Source organism: Anabrus simplex, chromosome 1, assembly GCF_040414725.1.
Source record: "Anabrus simplex isolate iqAnaSimp1 chromosome 1, ASM4041472v1, whole genome shotgun sequence".
Taxonomy (NCBI): domain Eukaryota; kingdom Metazoa; phylum Arthropoda; class Insecta; order Orthoptera; family Tettigoniidae; genus Anabrus; species Anabrus simplex.
Genome location: NC_090265.1, coordinates 1,298,211,247 through 1,298,234,688, shown reverse-complemented (window position 1 = coordinate 1,298,234,688; position 23,442 = coordinate 1,298,211,247). Strand labels below are relative to the sequence as shown.

The following is a 23,442-nucleotide window of genomic DNA, read 5'->3' as shown; positions in this document are numbered from 1 at the left end:
GCTGTATCATGTGGAGTTCACCTGGTGAAAAAAATCATTAAAATGATGTGGAACTGTACCTGAGTAGTGTAGAGGAGAGATCCTTCCTTTATGCTTGCTAGGGACCCACCGAGCTGCCCCTAACAGTATTCTTGCTTATTATATAGAAAAGTTACCGGGAGCGTGGCTGTGAGCTTGCATCCGGCATGTAGTGGGTTCGAATCCCACTGTCGGCAGCCCTGAGGAGGATTTTCCGTGGTTCCCCATTTTCACACCAGGAAAATGCTGGGGCTGTACCTTAATTAAGGCCACGGCCGCTTCCTTCCAACTCCTAGGCCGTTCCTATCCCATCGACGCCATAAGACCTGTCTGTGTCGGTGCGACGTAAAGCCACTAGCACTAGCCAAAAAAAAAAAAAATAGAAAAATAAACGGAGGCACTAAATCTCAGATTTGTGAATATTTGTTGCTATTCGCCGGCTTTGGTCACTAGTGTCAGATGTCGTGAAGACTATTTTCTGTTCCTGCAATAGATCCTGCATCATGTGCCCACAAGGCTGCCACCCTCGTTTAAAATTCGAAAACCGTGTAAGTTGAAATTGTCATGGCATTCACCCATAATCTTGCTTTTTGTCATAATATAGCAAGACTAGAGGTAATGCTAGAGGCTTGTTGGCTGCTTCGCTGCCCCAACCTGGGAGCTTACACCCTCCAGATTCTCTTTCCTTGCCCTCCAGCACAACAGTTGCTAACCGGACCTCACCAATCCAGACCAACGGTCGTTTCACTGGCCTGGTTATGTAAAGATAGTCTTGGCAGCCTTGTAAAACATGTGACTCTCCTGGCCGCACCACATTGGATCTGTAACCCATGTTTTCAAAAGCTTAGCGGAAGCATAATAGGGTTTACTACAACCTACACATAGCGCTGGTGAGAATTATTCATGATTTTTTTTTAAAAATTGCATTTCAGTTGTAAATCTCTATTTTCACAGGAAATTACAGTTCAAAATACAGATTTTTAATTTTCATCCACTCTGTGACCTGAGACCACAGACGTTCTAACTCTTCATTGAGTAATGAAATGATTATTTACATTTTGGCAATAAAAAAAAGTTACGACTAATACAGCATTGCGACAACCATTTGCCACAATACATAATATAATAAATTAATAGGCCTGTAAATGCAATCACTGTTCTCAGTCACAGGAAAAAGGGACAAACAAACCTACCTCCTAACAGCAAGCTTAGCGGAAGACACCCTTCCATCCGTAGTGAAATTGGGATCCCACCGTGTTCCACTGTTCAGCCAGTAGGACTTTTGTCGATTTTTCTTTTGGCATTGCGCAGACATACTACTACTTCTTCACAATAAATCACAACGCGTTCTGAAGATAAAGCGTATTTGTACAACAGCTCGCATCCATTGGGAGGTATAGGCTCCGTGCGTTAAGAGAAATGCACCGCCGTGCTGCGAATGGCGGAAATAGTTATTGCGTTTTCCGTGAGTGCACAAACATCAGCTGTCACCTCACCACGTGTTGCCATGGCAGACTTGATAATAACAGTGGGATTTCAGAGTATTTTATATGACAGTAATCGGCCCAATTCTTCGAAGAAAGGCAGTCTACTTGCGGAAAGTGGACATGTAATAAATTTACTAGAAAAACAGTTTGCAGGAAATACCAACAGTGTAATAACTGCTGATGTGATAAGAAAGACATCAGTTCGCCAGTAACCTTACCATGTCACGACAGAGGTAACTACCTAATCATGTATGTACCAGTTTAGGTGATAACGGTATTAATGATCATGTACACATTAAGCAGTGTTGACTTCAGAAAACTGTTAGGCTTATTTCTAATAGGATATCATGTTCTCATAGGTTAGTGTTACTAGAGAGACGGTTAACTGTCCCTGTGAATGCCTTGCTGGACCGTCGGAGAAGTGCAAGCATATTTCTGCTGTTATTCATGCAGCGAACTCAGAAAATGGAACTTCGCGAACTGATCAACCATGTGAATGGTCTCGACCTCGTATCTCAAACACGGGAAAGAGAAATATAACAAGGGGAAGAGGTTAGAAGAACTTTTTCCCACGAAAAGACAGAGGCTTGATGTTCATGCAGCTGAAATTCATGATTTAAAAACCCCATGTATACTTTCCAAAGTCTTATGAGGAGAAAAAATCAGAATCGGTTAAAGTTGCCAATGAATTGCTAGGATATTTAATAGCAGATGTCACAGTTACTGTTCAGAATAAAGCATGTTAACATGTAATAACATTATTAATGAAACAGGAGACTACATCTGTAATTAATGTGTGTATTGTCAATAATTCTTCACTAGCAAATAATTTTGTATAATAATCATGTTGTAATTAATAAGACTCAAGCAACTGAAATTTGTGTAAAAACTTTACATCAAAGTCTGACCTCTGGTTTTCAGAAAGAAAGAAAGAAAGGGATCTCTGCAAGTAGGGCACATTCAGTTAAGTTCACACGAAACTGGTGAATACACTTTTGAATCCTAAATGTCTTTATGGTAGGGGTCTTTGACATGTCACATTTGGAAATAAATTAGAAAAACCTGCTCTTGCCAAATACACAAATTTATGACATAACAGTTGTTGAATGTGGTCTTGTAATTCATCTCGCCCATCCTTGGTTATGTGCTATTCCTGATGGTATAGTAATGGTGGATGGGAATCCAGAAAGGGTACTAAAAATTAAATGCCCTATATCATGCAAAGACAAACCAATTGTAGGTGATAATGATCTCCTGGTTTATCAGTTTCAAAATTCCAGTCATTTATGATAAAAACCGTCACTAGCTCTACCACCATAATATTTGGAAATAAATGTCACCATACCACAAGGTGCAATTGCAGTAAAGACCTTTGCAGTATATGTAGACTTATACAGTACATATACACACGCTGGCTGATTTCAGGAGGCTGTTCTGTTTTAATTACAGTGCAGTCTATAATAGCTCTACAATTTGGATAGTTATCTTTAAAAACAGAAGGCAGCTTTAACAACATCCTTGCTAGGCCAGAAAACTCACTTTTTTGTTGCTTGTGCCAGTACAGGTAAAACCGATTGAAATATCCTAGAAATAGTACTATGGTGAAGATTGAAAATAACAGCAAGGGCAGCAAATGGCAAGGCTAACTTAATTTTCATTAAGAACACCAAGAGTCTTATTTTCTTTACTGATTTTGTGTGTAGTAGTGTCTGGCAGTACATTTAAAAATACATTAAAAATTTTCTTTTTTTTTTATACACCAGTGAGAACATTTAATTTGTGATTCGTGGAAAACTGAGCTATAACCAAGAAATCGTCTTTGTTCATATGTGAAATCAGGACCAGACAGTTTACTAACATGTCTAGGTTTAGCATGTAATGTGCGAATGGCTGATATACTTGCTTGTGTGCTGACACTGTTTCCATCCAAAACACAACTGAATTAAAAATTACTTTATACTGTACACCACAATTTCTATTTGAGTTTGGACATCAGCTTTAATGGTCACTAGAACAGGCTCACTATCTTGCAGATCTGATATGAGGTGTTGAAATGACTAAATTTCTATTTACACTTCTCTTCTTCAGTCTTACAAATCTGCTGAGAGAGCGTGTTCCTGTTTACTTTCTTCTGTAACATTCTGGAAAGATACTTGGTACATATGCTGGACTAGAACGATGTTGAGATTTACACCCTCCTATGAAGTGTTTGCTGCAGATTCTAGATGATTTTGGTGTCCACAAAGTACCATCTGCCCTATAAAATGAATTGTGTACATGTGATAAAGTTTGAGCAATCTGTAGGCCTAAATGCAATTATCATTCTGAACACATACTGTAAAATTTAAGTTTTAACTGAATTACACTTATTTGAATTTCTGTTGTAATAAACTCAAAATATTTTGTGACTACCTGGTTTCATAATATTACTTTGATAGGACTATTTAAAATACTGTAATGCTTCTTTATTTAATGTTTATATATAATGACATATTTAAGATGGTCTTCCTATTTCTTGCCATGTAGGCCTATTTCTGTGAATACATTTGCCCACTGACTTAGGAAAACTACAAAATTTCACAATTTAAGGAATTTATTCTTATTATTATTATCTTGGCTTTCATTAAGACTATTGTGATTTATATATCATCTCTACGATCATAATGTGTGTGCTTTATAAATAAGGTGTATGGAGCTTACTTTTCAAATATAGCATTACTATAATTATTTGGTTGTAGCTCTTTACCTATTTATAAAATTCATTGCTACAATTATTTGGTTGTAGCTCATAACCTTTTTGTAAATTTATGGTTAATATAGTTTTTGTACAGTGTAATTTAGTATTAATTAAAATATGTAAATCCCCAATTACTTCTTGCGATTTACTGCTAAGTTCCACTATCTTTCCAAATCTGTTTTGAGGTCGTGATGGAAAACTATAAAATTTCACACTTTGTTCTGTATTGCAGTATCTACTGTATTGTTACAGCCAACAACACAGCACATAGTATTTCCAGAACTCTGATTTTTTTTTAAACAATAATGCCAAGATAACACTATAAAACAATTGAATAAATACATCTAAACACACTTCTTACGATCCGTTGTTCATAAACATCAACCTCTGAGTACTCATAATATCCACCCGTAGCAGCACAGTGCTATACGCACGGAGCCTATAGGGGTTATTGGTTGTGCAACATAGTTCGACGTTGATTAGTTCTCGCGTAAGTCTTAGGAGGCTGAAAGCTTCATTATCAAATTGTTCCTTGTTTCTCCTGATGGAAATTTCCCAACCACTATTCCTGGTGACTTCCGGGAATTCCTATTTTTTTGCGTGGGGTAAACAGATATTGAGAAATGAGAAGATACTTCTGTCAAATAAAATGTTCTTTAAACTACAGTCAAAAGGCATCAAATAGGCACAAACCCCTAAAATGGGCATTTGTGAGCACAATAAAACCAACAAAATCCAGCTGAAAAGACCCAAAAATGGATTTATATCTCAAAAGCCTACGTTTCTGAACACAGGAATAAAATCGGCAAATTCATATCTCTAGTGATCAGTCACAATTGTTTTACTCGCCAGCGTACCTAGCAAATAATATTGATTTTTTATGTCCTCACTTTCAGCAGTTTTCGGCTGCACCAAAGAAAACATACTATTGTATATGTTAATAATAGGTGGGAGACAACGAATTTATGAAATTAAATATTATGATAATTAAATGCATTACCGCCACACCTGTAGATATCCATAAATGCAGCAAACTTTCCTCTTATTTATTTTTATTCTTTCCGCCGTGGAACTTTCGGCAGTATCCGAGCGATAGCTTACTTAACCTAAAAAATGCGGTCTCATCTCATTTACAGTTGTTTAGGTAAATGCTGATGTTATAAATGTAGAGAACAAGCATGGAATTTACTTAAAAATAAGGGTCTGGCTTTCAACAGTTGCAGTTATCAAAAGAATGCTTTCGATCACTATGTATTACATTCGGAAATACAACTCGTAACATATGCTAGTTATCAGCTGGTCGTTCGGCACGCTTTCAACAACACGTCTTTAATCAGCAGTGGCTTCTGCTACACACATACCAGCTGGGAATATCAGACCATCTCCACAAACCATTTGGGAATAGCCTCACACAGTTTGGACTCTGGTCAGAAAGGAAACTGTTTTTAAAGTGTTCAAAAAGACGGGACCTCGAATGCTCTCGGTCTCAATTGCAGTGCATAGCTGACGAGATGGCAGTGAAGATGTCACGTGGAATGATGACACACTGGTTGCAGGGAAGTTGCGGTAGGCCTACTGCTCAACTGACAAAGACAAATGACTGACCATAAAGTTATTTTTTATCAGTATCATTTCATTTCATCTGTCATTCATTAATCACTGCCCCAGAGGAGTGCGACAGGTTTCGGCAGCCGGCGCAATTCCTGTCCTCGCCGCTAGATGGGGCTTCATTCCGTTCCGGACCTCGTCGAATGACTGGAAACAGGCTGTGGATTTTTCATTGCATAATATTGTAATACGATGCACTTATCCGTTCTCTGTACGGTGTCGAGTATGAAGTGAAACTAATTTTCCTAGCAAGTATTTACAACCGTATGCCCTTCCTGACGCCGACTTCATCAGAAGAATTAATGAGATTAATTGAATGTCGTGATATGAGTAAAACGGATATTTACTTAATATACAGGCCTAAAAGTACTGTTCATCATTTATTGACTTTAACACTTTTTTTACTGCCTTCCAACGAAAATAACCAGTATAACTCAAGTACATTCATTAGTTTGTTAAAGAACAGTGTAGAATTTTTAAATATACAATTTATAGCTCTTTATATCTTTGAAGTCGTGTTCACTGCACTAAATTTGAGGTTACCGCATATTGTACCCCCCCTTTTCCTTTTTTGGCTGTAAAAGTGGTGAAACGGGGGTCTAATACAAATGGTTTGTTTTTTTACCGTATCTCAAATATGTTCATATGTCTTCATCCGTCCATTTTCATTTATGTTCATATTGACATAAAGAGCAAGCAGCGAGACACATGGACACGTGGAGTGATACAGAATGTTTGTCTGCTTTGATTTGTTGGAAATAGTTTAGATACTTAAGCTCTATGTCATATTTGTTAGTGTGAACAAGATATGACCAGGAACTCACAATTTTTTTTATTTTTAACATGAATCAGAATGCACAACATCTAACATAATTTGGCACTGCATTAAAATTATACTAATTTATACAAGAAATATCATCTGCTCCCCTTCCTGCTACATCCTCAGACCATGTTTACATCCCACATCCTCAGACCATGTATACATGTAAATTTCATTAGTAGCTGCATTATGCACTCCAAAATTGAATGCCCTTCACTGTCTTTTATAAAAAGTCAGATAAATGAAATGTCGTATGGCTTTTAATGCCGGGATGTCCCAGGATGGGTTCGGCTCGCCAGGTGCAGGTCTTTATATTTGACCTCCGTAGGCGACCTGCGCGTCGTGATGAGGATGAAATTATGGTGAAGACAACACATACACCCAGCCCCCGTGCTGTAGGAATTAACCAATTAAGGTTAAAATCCCCTACCCGGCTGGGAATCGAACCTGGGACCCTCTTAACCGAAGGCCAGTACGCTGACCGTTCAGCCAACAAGTCGAACAACAGTCATATGAGGTGTCTGTATACATTGTTGTAAGTCGACAATAATGACATGAACATCACCATTTTCTATTGCAAGCTGAGTGTCATTCTGCAAGTTTTATCGCCAAGCCAAAACTACTGGACATAAAGAAATTAAATTTTAGGAATACAGTAAGCCCTCTTTAATTCAAAGTTGTTGGGACGCAAAATTCGAACTTCAAATGACATGATTTTGAATTAACTGCCAACTCGTAATTCAGACATGCCAACTCTTGCCGCATCACAAAATATTCTAAGACCCACTGCAGCATGCAGTTAACCTTGATTCAGTTTTCAAATACTGAGGATGTAAACTGTTTCCAAAATGTATCCGACAAGGTCCAATTATAGTATTCAAATAATGAATGCACTGGGATAACCTCGCTGTTAAACATAACCTCACACAACACAAAAAAATCATGATTCAAAGATGAGAAATCTATGCTGGCTCATCTGTGCAAGTGCTTTATCCATTGGATTACTGTATGCATTTTTAGATGCCTTGTACTTGCACGGAAAGTACCAGACGCGCTTAAAACATTGTGGCTTAACAAACTTTCCTATGACGAGGGGAAGAAGTCTCGTTTCCATCTGGTCAGCATAGCAACACAGTACAGAGACCCTACCTTTGTATGATTTCCCGGCCTGGCACTTATCTCCTTTGAAACCGTAAGTCCGTTAATAAATTGTATGATTTGTATCGCTATCTAATGGTTCTACTCCAGCGAAGCAAGGCATGCATGGGCATATCTTCGTTACACGGTTCAATTTTGACTTTCACAAACCGAAGAGTCATTGGTGCTTTGTGTGTGAAGCTTATAAGGTTTCTGAGAGAGTACCCATCACAGCCAAAGCACAGATAACAAAATTTGATGAGCATTCGTACATGTCTCAATATTGAGACGGGGTAGAAAACAGGCATAACTTCTCTGCAAATCTGTACAGAAATCAGTCTGCGGTGACTAGCTTCCAAAAATAGAACCAATCCAGAAGGGAGTGGTGCAAAGCTGCAGTTTGTCTCCTCTCCTATTATATAGAACTGGCAGAAAAGGAAATCAGAGGAATTTGGAAAAGAAATCACAATCCAAAGAGAGGATATCAAAACTCTGAGATTTGCAGATACAGTAGAACCTCGATAATTCGAAATTTGTTAATTCAAAATCCAACGTAATTCGAAGAAGCCCTCGTTCCCGGAAACCTGAGATACAGTTTTGCATGTTATTTAAATTGTTTAATTCGAAATAAGGATAATTCGTAATTCGAAGTACAATGTCGGCCCCATTACCGAAATTCAGACTTTTCGAAACTGCCTTTACATTTTAAAACAATAGTATGTTACAGGGCAATTTCAACTCGAAATTTATCCGCTTCATAATAGAACGCGTGTTCCGGAACGTGGAGGGGTAGCTTTCCGCATTTACACTCACTTCGGTGGGTCTACAGTGCGTTTCATGATTGCCAAATTCAATGAAATCGGAATTCTTTTGCATTCGACCTTTTAAAGGAACGCCGTAGTATCACGCAACAGGCAGTGTGCGGGAAAACAGAATGCGCAAACGCTGGCGATGCCGACAGTTGACGAAAAAGCATTGCTCATATAATAAATTTGTAGGCACCGAACAATACTGTAATTGCCGATGAAACTGCATTGCTTTATTTTAATGCGAGCCCAAACGGTCTTATGGTTTTAAAGGAGAAAGGGCCAGCCGGGGAATCGTACAAGGATGGGGGTCATTGTAGTGCGTTGCAATTTCAATGCACATGGAAGCGAGAATCTTTATCCCCTCGTCATAGAAAAGTTCGATAAGCTACAATGCATTTGCAGAGGGGAACCAGCATAATTTATCCTCGTCTTTGAATTGTGTGATTTTTTTTCTTCCATTGCGTGAGGTTATGTCCGTCAATTATTTATGCAAGTGCATTGTTTGAACATTGTAAATGCACCTTGTTGGATACATTTTGGAAATAGTTTTTCCATGGCATTGGAAAGGTTTAAACTGTGAATCGAGGTGATTGCATGTATTAATGGGTCTTAGAATACTTTGTGACGCGGCAAGTGCTTAAATTTCTGAAGTACGAGAGAAGTGCCATGGCGGGAAATCGTACAAGGATAGTCATAGGAAAGTTTGATTTTATGGGCATCGGGTACTTTCTGTGTAAATACAAGGCATCTAAAATGCATACAGTATAGTACTCCAATGAATAAAGCACTTGCACACGGGAGACAGCATAGATTTTTCCTCGTCTCTGAATTGTGCTTTTTTTCTTTCTTTCGTTGCGTGAGGTTATATTTGCCAGTGAGATATGCAAGTGCATTATTTGAATACTGTAAATGCACCTTTTTGGATACATTTTGGAAACAGTTATTTTTTCATGGCATTTGAAAGGTATAAACTGTGAATCAAGGTTAACTGCATGCAGTAACGGGCCTTAGAATATTTCGTAATGCGGCAAGGGTTAGTACTTCTGAATTGCGAATTGGCAGTTAATTCGAAATCACGTAATTCAATGTCTGATTTTTTAGTCCCAACGACTTCGAATTAACGAGGTTTTACTGTATTATTTTATCTGAGTATGCAGAAGATCTGGAGAAAGGCAGTGGTGGTTATTGTTTTAAGAGGAAGTGCAACTAGGCAACCATCCTCTATATAACACTAATCAGTGACATTGCAATTCCACCTCTATATATTGCAGGCTATGGCCCACCATGGGTGGGGTGCAGACATTGATGGACTGTTCTTTGGCCAATGATAATGCAGGCCACAGTTTGCTGCTCACCTATTGGTCTGCCTTGGGGAAGTGGGGGGGGGGGGGGGGTTGCTGATTGACTGTTATTTCTCCAGTGATTGAAGCAGTGTGGAGTCCGGCGTTGATCAATCTGTCTTTGTCTGCCTGCCTCAGCCACAATGCTCTGTTTTGTAGTTCCTACGTCCACCTGGCCGCAGTGGCACAGGATCTTGTAGATTCCTGCTATGGAGAGAGGATAGTTCTTGTTTTTAGCAGACTTTAGCAGTTCCTGGATTTTTTGTTGATGTTGGAATGGTTTTTACTCCATGGGACTGCAGTAACCTCCCTATTTTGTCTTTTCAATGTACGTCAAAAAGGCTTTAGCTGTCAGCGACTTGTCTTCTTTCTCCCTCCATAAATTTCATGCTTGTTTGGATAGGTTTTCTAGACTAGTGAATGCAATGAATATAAAACTTTTGAATTAATGTCTATTAGTATAATATCTGCCTTTAGTGGAACCTTCATGAATTGGAGAACTGTCCATATTGAAAAATTTTTCCAGTCCTGTGAATTATGGTTTAATATTAATGTAAGTTTACCTGTAATTAAGCGAAAACTGTCTGATGCAGAAACGAAAGGAAACTTTGCTACAGTAGCGGAAAATTATGTAAATTTTCTTCCTAACCCTTTTCAGTATATCGATCTAAAATGACAGATACTGATTGATACAACAAACTCTCCAGAACAGTGTAATTATGATAATGTCAGTGCAGAAAATTGCAACTACAAGCTGAGACAGTCAGTGTTAGAAACCTACAAGAAAAGAGAACGGAGATTGATGACTATGAAGATGGTTTATGTTTAGTCTCTGCAGTGTAAGCGCTTACACTAAGGGTACGTTACTTTCTTCCCTGTTAATACTGAAGGTAGTGATTTAGTTTTTTAATTGTTGGGTTTGATTTAGTGTTGCTAACGATAAAATTTAGGGACCCTACTTGCTGATGTGGCATTTTAGTTACTATTTGTGGGGGACGTAGACAAAGAATACACCCACGGTATCCCTTGCCTGCCATAAGGGGCGACCAAGGGATCATTATTTTAGAACCATGAAACTCCTTGTGATTAGTACCACCACGCGGGGAATACAATGGGTCATTTTTTCCTTTAAAGATAGAGTACAGACGTTTTAGCCATTTCTTTATTGCATGAGTTTAAATGCCATTCTAGAGTAAATCTTGCTCTTCCAAACACAGGAGTCAAATAGAAGATGATGCATAGTTTGATATGATTCACAAAAGCGTGAGTAACCATCTTCAGTCTTACTGTAAATCGCTCAAAGTGTGACAAGTTGGCCTCCGCCAACGGTGTAAAAACATAGTCTTAACTTTTACACATAGGTTGGAACATTACCATATATGGTCACGCCTGGCTGCGTAAAGCTAGCTCGAAGCGGCTGTGCATGTCGGCGAGTTAGGCGGGCTGCCTATCTTCCACCTCTCGTGAAGTTTAACCCACATACTTCAAATTTGTTTTCACTCAGCGGTGTTTCCGGTACAGTATTCTTATTGTCTTACGGCATATGTACGTTAATATATTCGCTTAATTATGAGTACCTTGATTGATCCTTTACTTTGGTGGGGTAACCTTCAGTATTGATACATTGATGTTAGTTTGTTGGTGGTTATGTCTGGTGATTTCAGTATGAAACTAGTCAAGTTGGCAGCAGTGATGAGCCATTAAGACAAGAGAATAGGGCGGCGATATAGGCTTCTTATTGTATAGTCTTACGTGCCGAGTACTATAATGGGAAGTCCTACCGGCATGCCTTATCAGCTGTAAAGAACATTGTCCATTTTGCTAACGAAAAATAAGTTGGAATTGTTCAACATTATTTAGACCTGAGCTACTGAGGATAGTTGTGTCCAGTGTACGATTCTGGATTACTGGAAGAAGTAAATGACATTACTGTATAGTATTACTATTGATGTTATTTCTATAAAACCTGCAATGTGTATTAAATAAGTGTATGCCCTGACCATGGAAGAAAGGCTGTGTTTTGCAAGGCATAAGTAACTAGGACACGTTAAGTGGATGCAGGTGACAAACGCCAAGGAAGTCTTCGATGTTCCGGGATGAGGACCAATTGGCCTAGAAAATGGTGGTTAGATCAGATGAGAGAAGAAACATGGGATACCCTAGAGAGAAAAGAAACATACTAGGACCGTAATAAATGGAGGCACATCGTTCTTAAACGTCCTACCTGGCTCTGGAAGGAATTCGCGATGTCCTGTGCTGCTGTGCACTGTAAGGTGGTTCTAAGAAAGATCAGATTTGTGTTAGGGGTGATGAACTAGTGTATATCGTAGTCATTCAGGCATAAGTCACTAAGTCAGAATGGCAGTTTTGAGTTAGGTGCAAAACCATACTTACAAAATGACGCTCTATCGGCAGGTAGAACTTACTAAGTCATATTGAGAAGCGTTCCATTGCAAACTGCACTCGCTATTTTCACTAAATGCATTTTTCCAGTTTATTAGTCAGGCAGAAGTTCCTTAGTCCACTTAGTGACTTCTGCTTGGTGCAAGTTCTTCCTTTGATTATTGTTCAGTAGAATTCGTATTATGCAGCTGTTATAAAGTATGCGATTTATCTTTAGAAGCAGAAGTCACCTTATAATACATTATGCTAAACACCAAGAACCTGAGGATCTCTCTCTAAATGTAGAATCTGAAGCTATTCTTCTAAGTACAGTTGATCCATTCTTCGAGTTGTCATGGACTTTCTACATTCTCGTTTACATTCATTAATAAATCTGATTCTGTAGAGGAATAAATTTATTATTAGCAATCTTTTAACATTTTAGGCAGAGCCGGCTGCAACTGAGGAGAATGGACTTGGCTCAAAAGAAATACAGGGCAATAAAAGCACCATCATTGCAGAATCGACTGCTGATGAAAATAGTGATGTAAATTTGTGTAGAATTTTTTAGTTTTGAAAATTAAATCACAAGGACTTAACAACTTTTCTAATTCTTCAATCTTCATTATCAGGATAGTGAATTTGATCCCTTTGGCTATCCTCGCATGGATGATAGTGACAAGGATCCTAATTGGCTACCTTCAGATGAAGATTGTTGTGAAATAGACAAGATGTGTAGGTCTAGAAAGCCTACAACAACCCACATGAATATTCCAGCAGTCATGTATGCCTCCTGGCAGCAGCAGTTCTAATAATGTCCCAACAAAATCACGGAACAAGGTGTGGCTGTTTGAAGATGAGGGTACTCCTGTGACTGTGCGAAAGTCAAGGTCTGTGAAGAAAAGCACGATTGTAGTATTCTTCACTAAACGGGGCATCCTGACTCGGGTTGTACTGGAAACACACAAAGGACAGTTGCTGCGAAGTGGTACAGTGAGACTTGTCTGCCTCAGGTCATCCAGACTCTCAAGCAGCTCCGTCCATGGTCACGGCTCAACACTTGCCTCTTGCATCACAACAATACTCCAGCATATCATGCTAATGTTAACAATGGTTTTTCTTGCCAGATCAGGGTTGAATGTGCTTGATCACCCTCCATACGGTCCTGATATTGCCCCATGTGACATTGCATTCTTCCCAGAAGTGAAGATGAAACTGAAAGGGTGGCATTTTGCATCCGACAAGGAGTTTCTGGCAGCATGGGATCAAGAGTGTGAAAATGTAACTGAAGAAAAGTGGCAGAGTTGATTCAGTGACTAGTTTCGGTGTATGGAGAAGTGTATTGAGTGTGGTGTAGATTATTTTCAGAAAATCTAAAGCATTCACTCGCATTACAAAACTTTCATAGTGCCCTTTGTATGTGTAACAAAACCGAGGACAGTGATGGAAATAAAGTAAACTGGTTGAAAGTAAAGTGCTTTAGATTTGAAAAGGATGTACCGGGTATTCTCAAATATCAATATGGTCATTCTGGAAGATACTCTGAGATATACTTTTAGGCTTAAAAAACTCCTTTCCCTATATCAGAACAAAAGTACAAGGATCTTATTAGTCTCTGCAATAAAGGAGTTATTCCAACAGAATTTCAAGCATGGTACCGCTCCTTACGCCATTCAGGTGCAGTAAGGGATCGAAATCCAGAACCAAGTGTGGACAGTGAAAGTGACTGAAGCTAGTGATAATGAGTAAAACATGACACGTAACAGTGAGAAAGGTTTACTGATTTACTGACATGAGTGTTTTAAAATTTTTTTATATTGTCACACTTTAGTTCTCTGAATCATCCTGTGTAGTTATTAGAAATAGTTCAGAAATAATAAATAATAATTTCATGCACCTACACAATTATTGTGAGCCTGTACTTGTTATTTTTGCCTTTAATACAATCTGTGAAGAAGTTCATTCCTTTCCCGGCAGAAGTCACTAAGTCAAAAATATTAGATTTCTTTTAAATTTGGAAGTCGCAGTAATAGTGGCATCAACCCCAAAAAACATGTTAGTACTAACTAATAATGCAAAACTGATTTTAGTGGTTGTTTGAAACATTAAAGGAGCTATAACTCGGAAGTAGGATTTCTGACTTAGTTTCTGCCTGAACGACGACATGTGACTGGAGTCATTATTGTATCTACTATTGCACTAAAAAATGTAAATGTACTGCTGGATTATCTGAGGGATACAAGTTTGTTTTTGTTTTTAAACACCTTTATTAACTGGAATCCCGTATATAGCAGAAATGATTTCCGGTCCCTTGAGTTTGCACTCAGGACAGGTTTTACTGTATGTAAAAGCTGAATACCTTCCTCAATTTTAGAGAAAATTTCAGTGATCAGGGAAACAAATTGTAGTTGTGGTGCATTCTTTCTGGCAAGCACATTCACTGTAATTTTTAATTTTTTGTTTCAGGATGTTCGTTCAGGAGAAAGCAGCATTAAACTAAGACTCGATTGACCCTTCCAAGATCAAGCCTTTAAAATAATGCAGAACATTATATATGGTATTATGTACAGATGTTGGTTTCCTTGTCTCGTGTGCAAAAGTATGTTTAATAAAGGCTAATCAAAGAGGGGCCTATCATTGTTCCTTTTATTGAATCTGTGTGTTTTGTTTCTTACAACTTCCATGGACTCTTCCCTCAGATGTTTGGCCAGGCTTCACTGATCAAGATAATTCTCAACATTTTCAGTTCATGGACTCTTTTTTTTTTTAATTTCCTGTGATTTGAATTTGAGTCATACATGTGTTTATGTGTGCCTACAGCAACTGTGACCACAACATCTATCTGTTGATGTGATGTCTGAGGCGAGGTCTTGAGACTAGCGCGCAGGCACCATTTCTCTCAAGAAATTTTGAAAGATCTGAAGAGCGTTGTCCCTGCATTGTGTGGCAAGCAGCATGTCGTAGGCCTGTCGTGATCCTAAGGACTGGAGAGGCTGGAGACTTGGGTTCAATTTTAGGGAGCTTACACTATGGCAATAACAAGACTACCCACTTCCTATTCACTCACAACTCCCTTCACCTGTATTATGCAAAGCATCGGTACACTTTTACAAATAGCAGTGCAGATCCACAGTCGAACTTCGTAGCTTAAAAACTGTTGTTCCCCAACTAAAGTCCAATTTTCCGTACTGTAGTTTTCTCGTTAATTATGCATTTGGTGAGCATAATAACACACTGCCGTTACTTGAATTTCTTTAACAGTGGAGTAGGTTCTCTCTCGGTGTCTGTGTGGCTAAAGTTCACGATGCGTAAATCATGGCACGTGGAAGATTTTTCCCTTCGACTCTTCCCTGTGGCTTACTGCCACGACGTATCTTTCACTGTAGCTGGACAGATTCTCTCTGAGCTCTTCTCACACTCCAGCTTATGTTTATTTGCTACTTTCTCAAAAATTTCCAGTGCTTTCCCAAACGTCATCCCCTGCTACCACAAAGTTCTGTTGTCTCAGTCTGATTGGCTTACGTGTTTCCTCTTGGAACAGTCTAGAACAAAGTGTTTTTCTGTTGCGTCAAAATCAGTGTGGCTTAGGTGACATTTCTTTCCACTGGTTTCTCGAACTACCCTTAAAGTTTTCCTATTGCATTTGTTTCTATATTGGCGTCGTTCTGTTGGATATCTCACACTGCGCTCACTTCGCTTTATGTTAAATTGCATTGAATTATGTGCTTTGAATATTTTGAATTTCCACTCAAAATATCACTCAAACATTCTAAGCACTGTAACTTGCCGTTACACATCCGCTTAGGTTCTAGACCATTCCTCCCAATCTCTTCATTCTGGGAGGTTGCGGATTCGAGACTTGCTCAGCACTGAGATATGAAAGGAGCATCTCACGACACGCGGTCATGACGAGCTGAATGTTGTTTGTGCTGAATATGTGAATAGTGAACAGTGTGCCTTCTCCATTCCATAACCCTTTGAGGCCCAGTGGTTTCGGTTTGAAACCACATTTTCGCCTGCCTTGCTAACGCGGCCCACTAGTTTCAGACTGATACCAGCTGCGCGCGCAGCTCTGTAGATTCCACTAGCGTAGAGTGCGCACAACAGTAGGACCGTTAGATTGTTCGTGACGGGCGTGATGCCATTGTTCCTAGTTGATGTACTCTGTGCAGTGGCTTTTAAAGCGTGAAGTAAATACATTTTTAATTCTGATGTTTCTAACATTCGTATCTAGATCAGAATGTAATATATATTGAGTTATATATCTCTTGGACTAGATTAAATGGTTTTTTAGCATTTTTAAAATTTGAACTGGATGCTTTGTACATAAATGTACGTGGTTTCAATCTGAAGCTACTAGGACGCAGTGCATTTACTGCAAAATTTTCTAACACTTTTTTTTAATAAGGTGTTGCTATGGAAGGTTCATGTTCTTATAGAAGAGATGACCTCATCAATGAGTTAATTATGCAGATTCTTAATGAAATACCCAGTGATCCTGAATCAGAAATTTCAGGCGTGGATAGTGAGAGTGAAGAATTAGTGCTAGAAACAGATTTTAGATCAGTTCGACGATGAAAATTCATCTGTGACACACTGCTGATAACAATAAGTGTGTGAACAGTGGTGATAGTGAAGATAAGGAAGAAGATAGCGAGGCCGTTGTTATGTGGGTGAAAGAAATATATGAACATGAAAAGGGGGAATTTTCTCAAGACTGTGGACCAAATATTCCAGGTGACAAACAAAATCCTATTGAAATATTTCACTGTTTATTTGGCGATGACCTTATAGAAAGCATAGTATACCAGACTAACCTTTACTGCACCCAGAAACTCGGAGGCTCTACGGCTTTCAAGGCAACTGATAAGGAAGAAGTGAACAAGTTTCTTGCCATCAATTTCTTGATGGGCATAAAGAAGAGTCCATCTTATAGGGACTACTGGTCTTCAGATCCTGCTCTCTGAGATGCATATATATCATAAATAATGCCTAAAAACAGATTTTCATGGTTACTTAGTCATATTCACTTGAATGATAGTGATACTCAGCCTATAAAAGGGGACAGAGACTTTGATAAACTTTACAAGGTTCGTCCGTTGTTGGATTATTTGAAACTTACAATGCTATAAACCCACAGAAAAGCAGGCTGTGGATGAGTCCATGATAAGATTCAAAGGAAGGTCAACTCGAAAACAATATATGCCACAAAGCCCATCAAAAGCGGTTACAAAGTTTGGGTTCGTGCAAGTGAAAATGGATATATTTTACAATATCAAATATATACAGGAAAGGTCGGGCAAAACATTGAGAAGTGTCGTTCCAGGGTAGTGAAAGATCTTCCTGAAGAACTTGAGGGAAAACATCAAGTGTATTTTGATAACTATTTCACTTCCGTGCCACCAATGCTTCATCTGAGACAAAAGGGCATATGTGCCTGCGGCACAGTGAAGAAAGGAAGAGTTGGATTTCCTAAGGACTTTGATAAGAGCATGTCACGTGGTGAATTCCAGTTTCGGTGCAGTAGCCAAGGTCACGTTGCAGTGGTTTGGAAAGACAACAAAGGAATTCAGTTCCTTTCCAACTTCCATGCAGTAGCAGATATATCCACAGTCTCACGAAAGAACAAAGATGGTACCCGAGTAATAATTGCATGTCCATGTATTCCTAAGGATTACAATGCTCATATGGGATTTGTGGATAAAGCCAATATGTTGAAATGAACGTATGAGGTTGACAGAAAGGGTAAGAAATGGTGGCACCGAATTCTTTGGCGCTTCCTGGATGTAACCGTTGTAAATGCTTTCGTGATCTACAAAGAAATCTGCGAAACAAACCCAATAACTAAAGCAGTTTCGTCTGTCCATAATTGCTGGTCTGTTAAGGGTGTCTTCGTCCTCAACTCCTACAAGGAAGAGGGTGCAAAAGCAGCAGAATAAGTTCAAAGCCTGTGTTGCTCCTGAGACAAGATATGCCAAAGAGGGGACCATCTCGGAGATGCGCTCACTGCAGTACAGCTAATGAACCCCACCGCACAAGATCATGGTGTGGGACTTTGCCTGTTGAAAACCAAGAACTGCTTTGCAGAGATCCACAAAAGATTGTAAGTACGTTAGTTCAATGTGTAACACATGTTTTATGACGATGTGTTTATTAAAAACAAGAACTCGATTGAAAGAGACTTGCAACAATGAATCATGTAACAGATGCATAGATGCCCAGTGGTTTCATTCTGAAACCATGTGAAAATTGTACAATGGTCAATAAAATTTGTACAGTTGTTGTTAGCGTTTTTCTAGTCATTATTAGATATTCAGAAAAGGTCCACTTTTATTTTTCGACTTTCATGTCATGGTCCTCAAAGGGATGAATGCACGTCAAGCAACTACGGCGTTCATTTCTACAGAGGTTTTTGACTCGGTATAACAATTATAAAGGATACACATTCTGGCACTGTATGCGTTGGTAAGTACACAAATGAATTGGCTAAGTACAGAAACTGCCTTACTGAAGATACACCTAGCCGGATACTAGAGGAGTGCATTATTTGAACTCGAGAAGGCAAGATGCACCTTGCTGCGTATGCAACCACCATTACTGCTCTCATTCTTTCGACAGGTAGGTGTACATCGTTATCAGACTCCATTCAATATATGACCACTGCTTGTGTTTACTGATATTTTGGTGATAACTTGAAGACTATCCGAAACGGCGTGTCGTGGATATCTGTCATTTTGAAGAGATGCTGTGTTCAAAAGAAGTAAAATACTTTTGGGATGTCCTGGCACTATACACAATATCAGTGAAAGGGCATTGTCACAAAACTCCGGCCCGGTCTGAATCGCAAGAAGTTACCCTGTCTACAAAAATTGGGACGTATCCACGTAGGTGTACATCCTATCTACAGTTACCCCTGTCGGAAGAATTGAAGCGTACTCGGGCATTTCACACGTTCCACCATGTGTAATGGTGGTTGCATATATGTAGCAAGCGCATCTCCCAGTCAAGTTCGAATAATGCACGCATCTAGTATCGAAGTAGGTGTATATAGTGATGGGCAACGCTCGAGACTGACGTCGCACATCTCGAGACCGATCGTCCTGTAATGCAAACTGTGCGACGTACCAGTAACTAAGACTAAACTTGATTAGTTATCACTGGCAGTTTTTGCGTGATATAACGTTCTCATATGAAAACGTGTGAGCCAGTACATTTTGTCAAAAGCCAGGAAAAGTGCTGCATGTTAAACTATGAACCCTTTTAATACCATTAACGAAGTTGAAAACGGTATGTCGGTATCTTAAACTGTTCACAACTTATTTGAGGTGGACATCTTTGCTGAATAATCATGCATAATTTATGAACAACTGTAGATAGGATGTACACCTACTTGGATACTAGAGGCGTGAATTATTCGAACCTGAAACGGGGAAGATGTGCTTCGCTACATATGCAACCCCCATTACACAAGAGTGGAACGTATAATCTAAAACGCCCGACTTTGCTACAATTCTTTCAGCAGGGGTGATGGGGCAACGCTCTCGAGACCGATTCTCGTGTGCTGCGAGCTGTGCGACGCGACGTCCCAGGAACTAAGAGTAAGCTTGATCGTTATCATCGGCAGTTCTCATATGGAAACGTGTGACGATAAATTTTGTCAAACGCGTAGGAAAGCACTGCATGTTGATCTATGAGCTCCTTAATACCATTAACGAAAGTGAGTACAGAATGCCAGTATCTTAAACTGTTCACGAGTTATGTCAGGTGGACTTAGCTAAATAACCTGTATAATTTGTTAATTGTTATTAGGATGTAAACCTACCTGGATGCCTTACAATCGTCGTCAGGGTAGCTCCTTGTGATTCAGACCGGGCCGGAGGTGTTCTGTGTCGATTCCTCTTCATTGATAGGCCTATGCGTTTGTGAGTGACTGATCATCCCAGAAGTATTAACGCCGATGTATTTTACTTTTGAATAAGCAACGCAGTGGGCTGTGCTATGTGACATCTCTTAAAAATAGCCGACATCCATGACTTACGTTGCGTTTCGGACATCGTCTTCAGGTTGCCGCGTACAACTAGACACAGTTTCACATGGCACCGTCATATATCGAAGTACCTAATTATGACGCGAATACTCTATAACATTATAAGGAATTATTTCCTTCGTCACCAAAATATCGGTAAATACAAGCAGTGGTCATATGGTATTGAATGCGGGGTCTGATAACGCTGTACACCTACCTGTCGAAACAATTGGAGCAAACTGAAGCATTTTAGATTACACATTCCGCTCATGCGTAATGGTGGTTGCATATGCAACAAAGCGCATCTTGCCTTGTCTCGAGTATCCAGGTACGTGCACCTACAGTTGCCGTCAGGTTCTGTACTTAAACCAATCATTCGTGTACCTCCCAGTGCATACAATGTCAGAATGCGTATCCTTTATAATTGTTATACTGCGTCAAAATAGACCTCAGTAGAAGTGAACGCCCTAGTCGCCTGTTGACACGTATTTACGAAATGGAGAAGGCCCGTGGTTGGTTATTCGCATACTCGGCACAAACAACATTCAGCTCCGACTACCTGCAGGCCTACGACACGCTGCTTGCCGCACAATGCGGAGCAACCCTCTCGAGATATCTCGAAATTTCTCGCGAGGAGTGCCTGCGCTGGTCTCGAGAAATCTCGAGACCTCGCCTGAGACTGCCCATCACTAAGTGTATATCCTACCCTACTATTATTCATAAATTATACAGGATTTCACCTAAGATGTCCAACTCAAGCCGTGGACTGTTTAAGATAATGATATTCTGTTTCCACTTTCGTTAATGATATTGAGGTGCTCACATTTCAACCTGCAGTACTTTACTAGGCTTTTAATATTTATTGGCACGCACGTTTCCATAGAAATGCTGATATTCCACACTCAGTTATCAGATAGGCTACTTTATTACGCGACAAATATTCGCTACATTTCGCTGTACCACTCAACACAAATCAAATTTAACTCCTGCATGGAATTGAAATAAAACCACGAATAGAGTCACTGTTATTCAGCGATCTCGCTGCTAACCGATAAGCTAGTGATGGGCATTCTGAGACTAGGTCTCGAGACTAGCGCAGACACTATTTCTGAAGAGAGATCTCGAGAGCGTTGTCCCCGCATTGTGCGGCGAGCAGCGTGTCAGGCCTACAGTAGTCGGAGCTGAATGTTGTTTGTGCCGAGTATGCGAATAGCCAACCACGGGCCTTCTCCATTTCGTAAATACGTGTCAACAAGCGACTAGGGCGTTCACTTCTACTGAGGTCTATTTTGAAGCAGTATAACATAATTATAAAGGATACGCATTCTGACATTTGGGAGGTACGCGAATGAGTGGTTTAAGTACAGAACCTGACGGCTACTGTAGGTGCACGTACTAGCATACTAGAGGCGACCGTTATTCGAACTCGAAGCAAGATGCTCTTTGTTACATATGTAACCACCATTACGCATGAGTGGAATGTGTAATCTAAAATTCTTCAGTTTGCTCCAATTCTTTCGACAGATAGGTGTACATCGTTATCCGACCCCACATTCAATATCTCATTATGACCACTGCTTGTGTTTACCGATATTTTGGTGACGAAGGAAATAATTCCTTACAATGTTATAGAGTATTCACGTCATATGTAAAGTTACCATAATTACCCAACAACAAGAGTACAAGAAGCAATTCCATGGAAAGGAAATATTACGAGTACTACTAATTTAACATTGTAAATCCAGCACCAACATAAACAAATTCAGTATTTCCAGTGCTTAACACTACCGCTTACAATAGTATAGGTTGAACTTTCTACCAGCTTAACATTACAAGTGATAATGAAGTGAAATTAAACCATCATTACCCTACAACTATAACAACGAAAGAAAATAAGAAGAAATACTAGTTTAACTCTAAATCCAGTATCATTATACATAAATTCACACACCACTTAAGTATTTCCATTACTTAACACTATGGCTTACAATACTATAGGCTGAACTTCCTAGTAGCTTAACACTACAAGTGATATTAAAGTTGAAACATAACTACCCAACAATTACAACAAGCAGTTCCATGGAGAGAAGATATTAGAGGAAATACTACTAGTTTAACATACTAAATCCAGCAGAAAATCACAAATTCAGTGACCATCGTTTACAGCTTTTAGATTTCATTTTACACTAGCACTAATCATCATCTCAGGGGCTGCCTGGCCGAGGTGGTAAAGGCTTGCTCGGTTCACCCGGAAGGACGTGGGTTCGAATCCCCGTCAGGAAGTTGTGAAATTTAAGAACCGAGATTTCCACTTCCGGAGGTGCACATTAGTGATGGGCAGTCTGAGACGAGGTCTCGGGATTTCTCGAGACTAGCGCAGGCATTATTTATCGCGAGAAATCTCGAGAGCGTTGTCCTCACAATGTGCGGCGAGCAGCGTGTCGTAGTCGGAGCTGAATGTTGTTTGTTCCGAATATGCGAATAGCCAACCACGGGCCTTCTCATTTTCGTAAAAACATGTCAACAAGCGACTAGGGCGTTCATTTATACCGAGGTTTGTTTTGACGCAGTATAACATAATTATAAAGGATACGCATTCGGGCATTGTATGCACTGGTAGGTACACGAATGAGTGGTTTAAGTACAGAACCTGACGGCTACTGTAGATACACGTAACTGGATACGAGAGGCGTGCATTATTCGAACTCAAGACGGGGCAAGATCCGCCTTGCTGCATATGCAACCACCATTACGGATGAGTGGAATGGGTAATCTAAAATGCTTCAGTTTGTTCCAATTCTTTCGACTGGTAGTGTACAGCGTTATCAGACCCCGCATTTAATAACATATGACCACTGCTTGTGTTTACCGATATTTTAGTGATGAAGGAAATAATTCCTTAGAAGGTTATAGAGTATGCCCGTCATAATTAGGTACTTCGATATATGACGGTGCAATGTCAAATTGTACTAGTTGTACGCGACAACTTGAAGACGATGTCCGAAACGCAACGTAAGTCGGTTATTTTGAAGAGATGTCACAGCCCGCTGTGTTGCTTGTTCAAAAGAAGTAAAATAC

At 39.6% G+C, this 23,442-nt stretch overlaps 1 protein-coding gene across 1 annotated transcript in view; it reads left to right on the top strand.

Annotated features, from left to right (window-relative positions):
- RpS27 (ribosomal protein S27) overlaps positions 1 to 14,992 on the top strand; it is a 76,664-nt gene extending 61,672 nt beyond the window's left edge. Inside the window, exon 4 of the mRNA XM_067137702.1 lies at positions 14,805 to 14,992. Within this exon, the coding sequence (XP_066993803.1) occupies positions 14,805 to 14,833 (29 nt within the window). The 3' untranslated portion in view covers positions 14,834 to 14,992. The remainder of the gene's footprint in view (positions 1 to 14,804) is intronic.
- Positions 14,993 to 23,442: the final 8,450 nt, after the last annotated feature.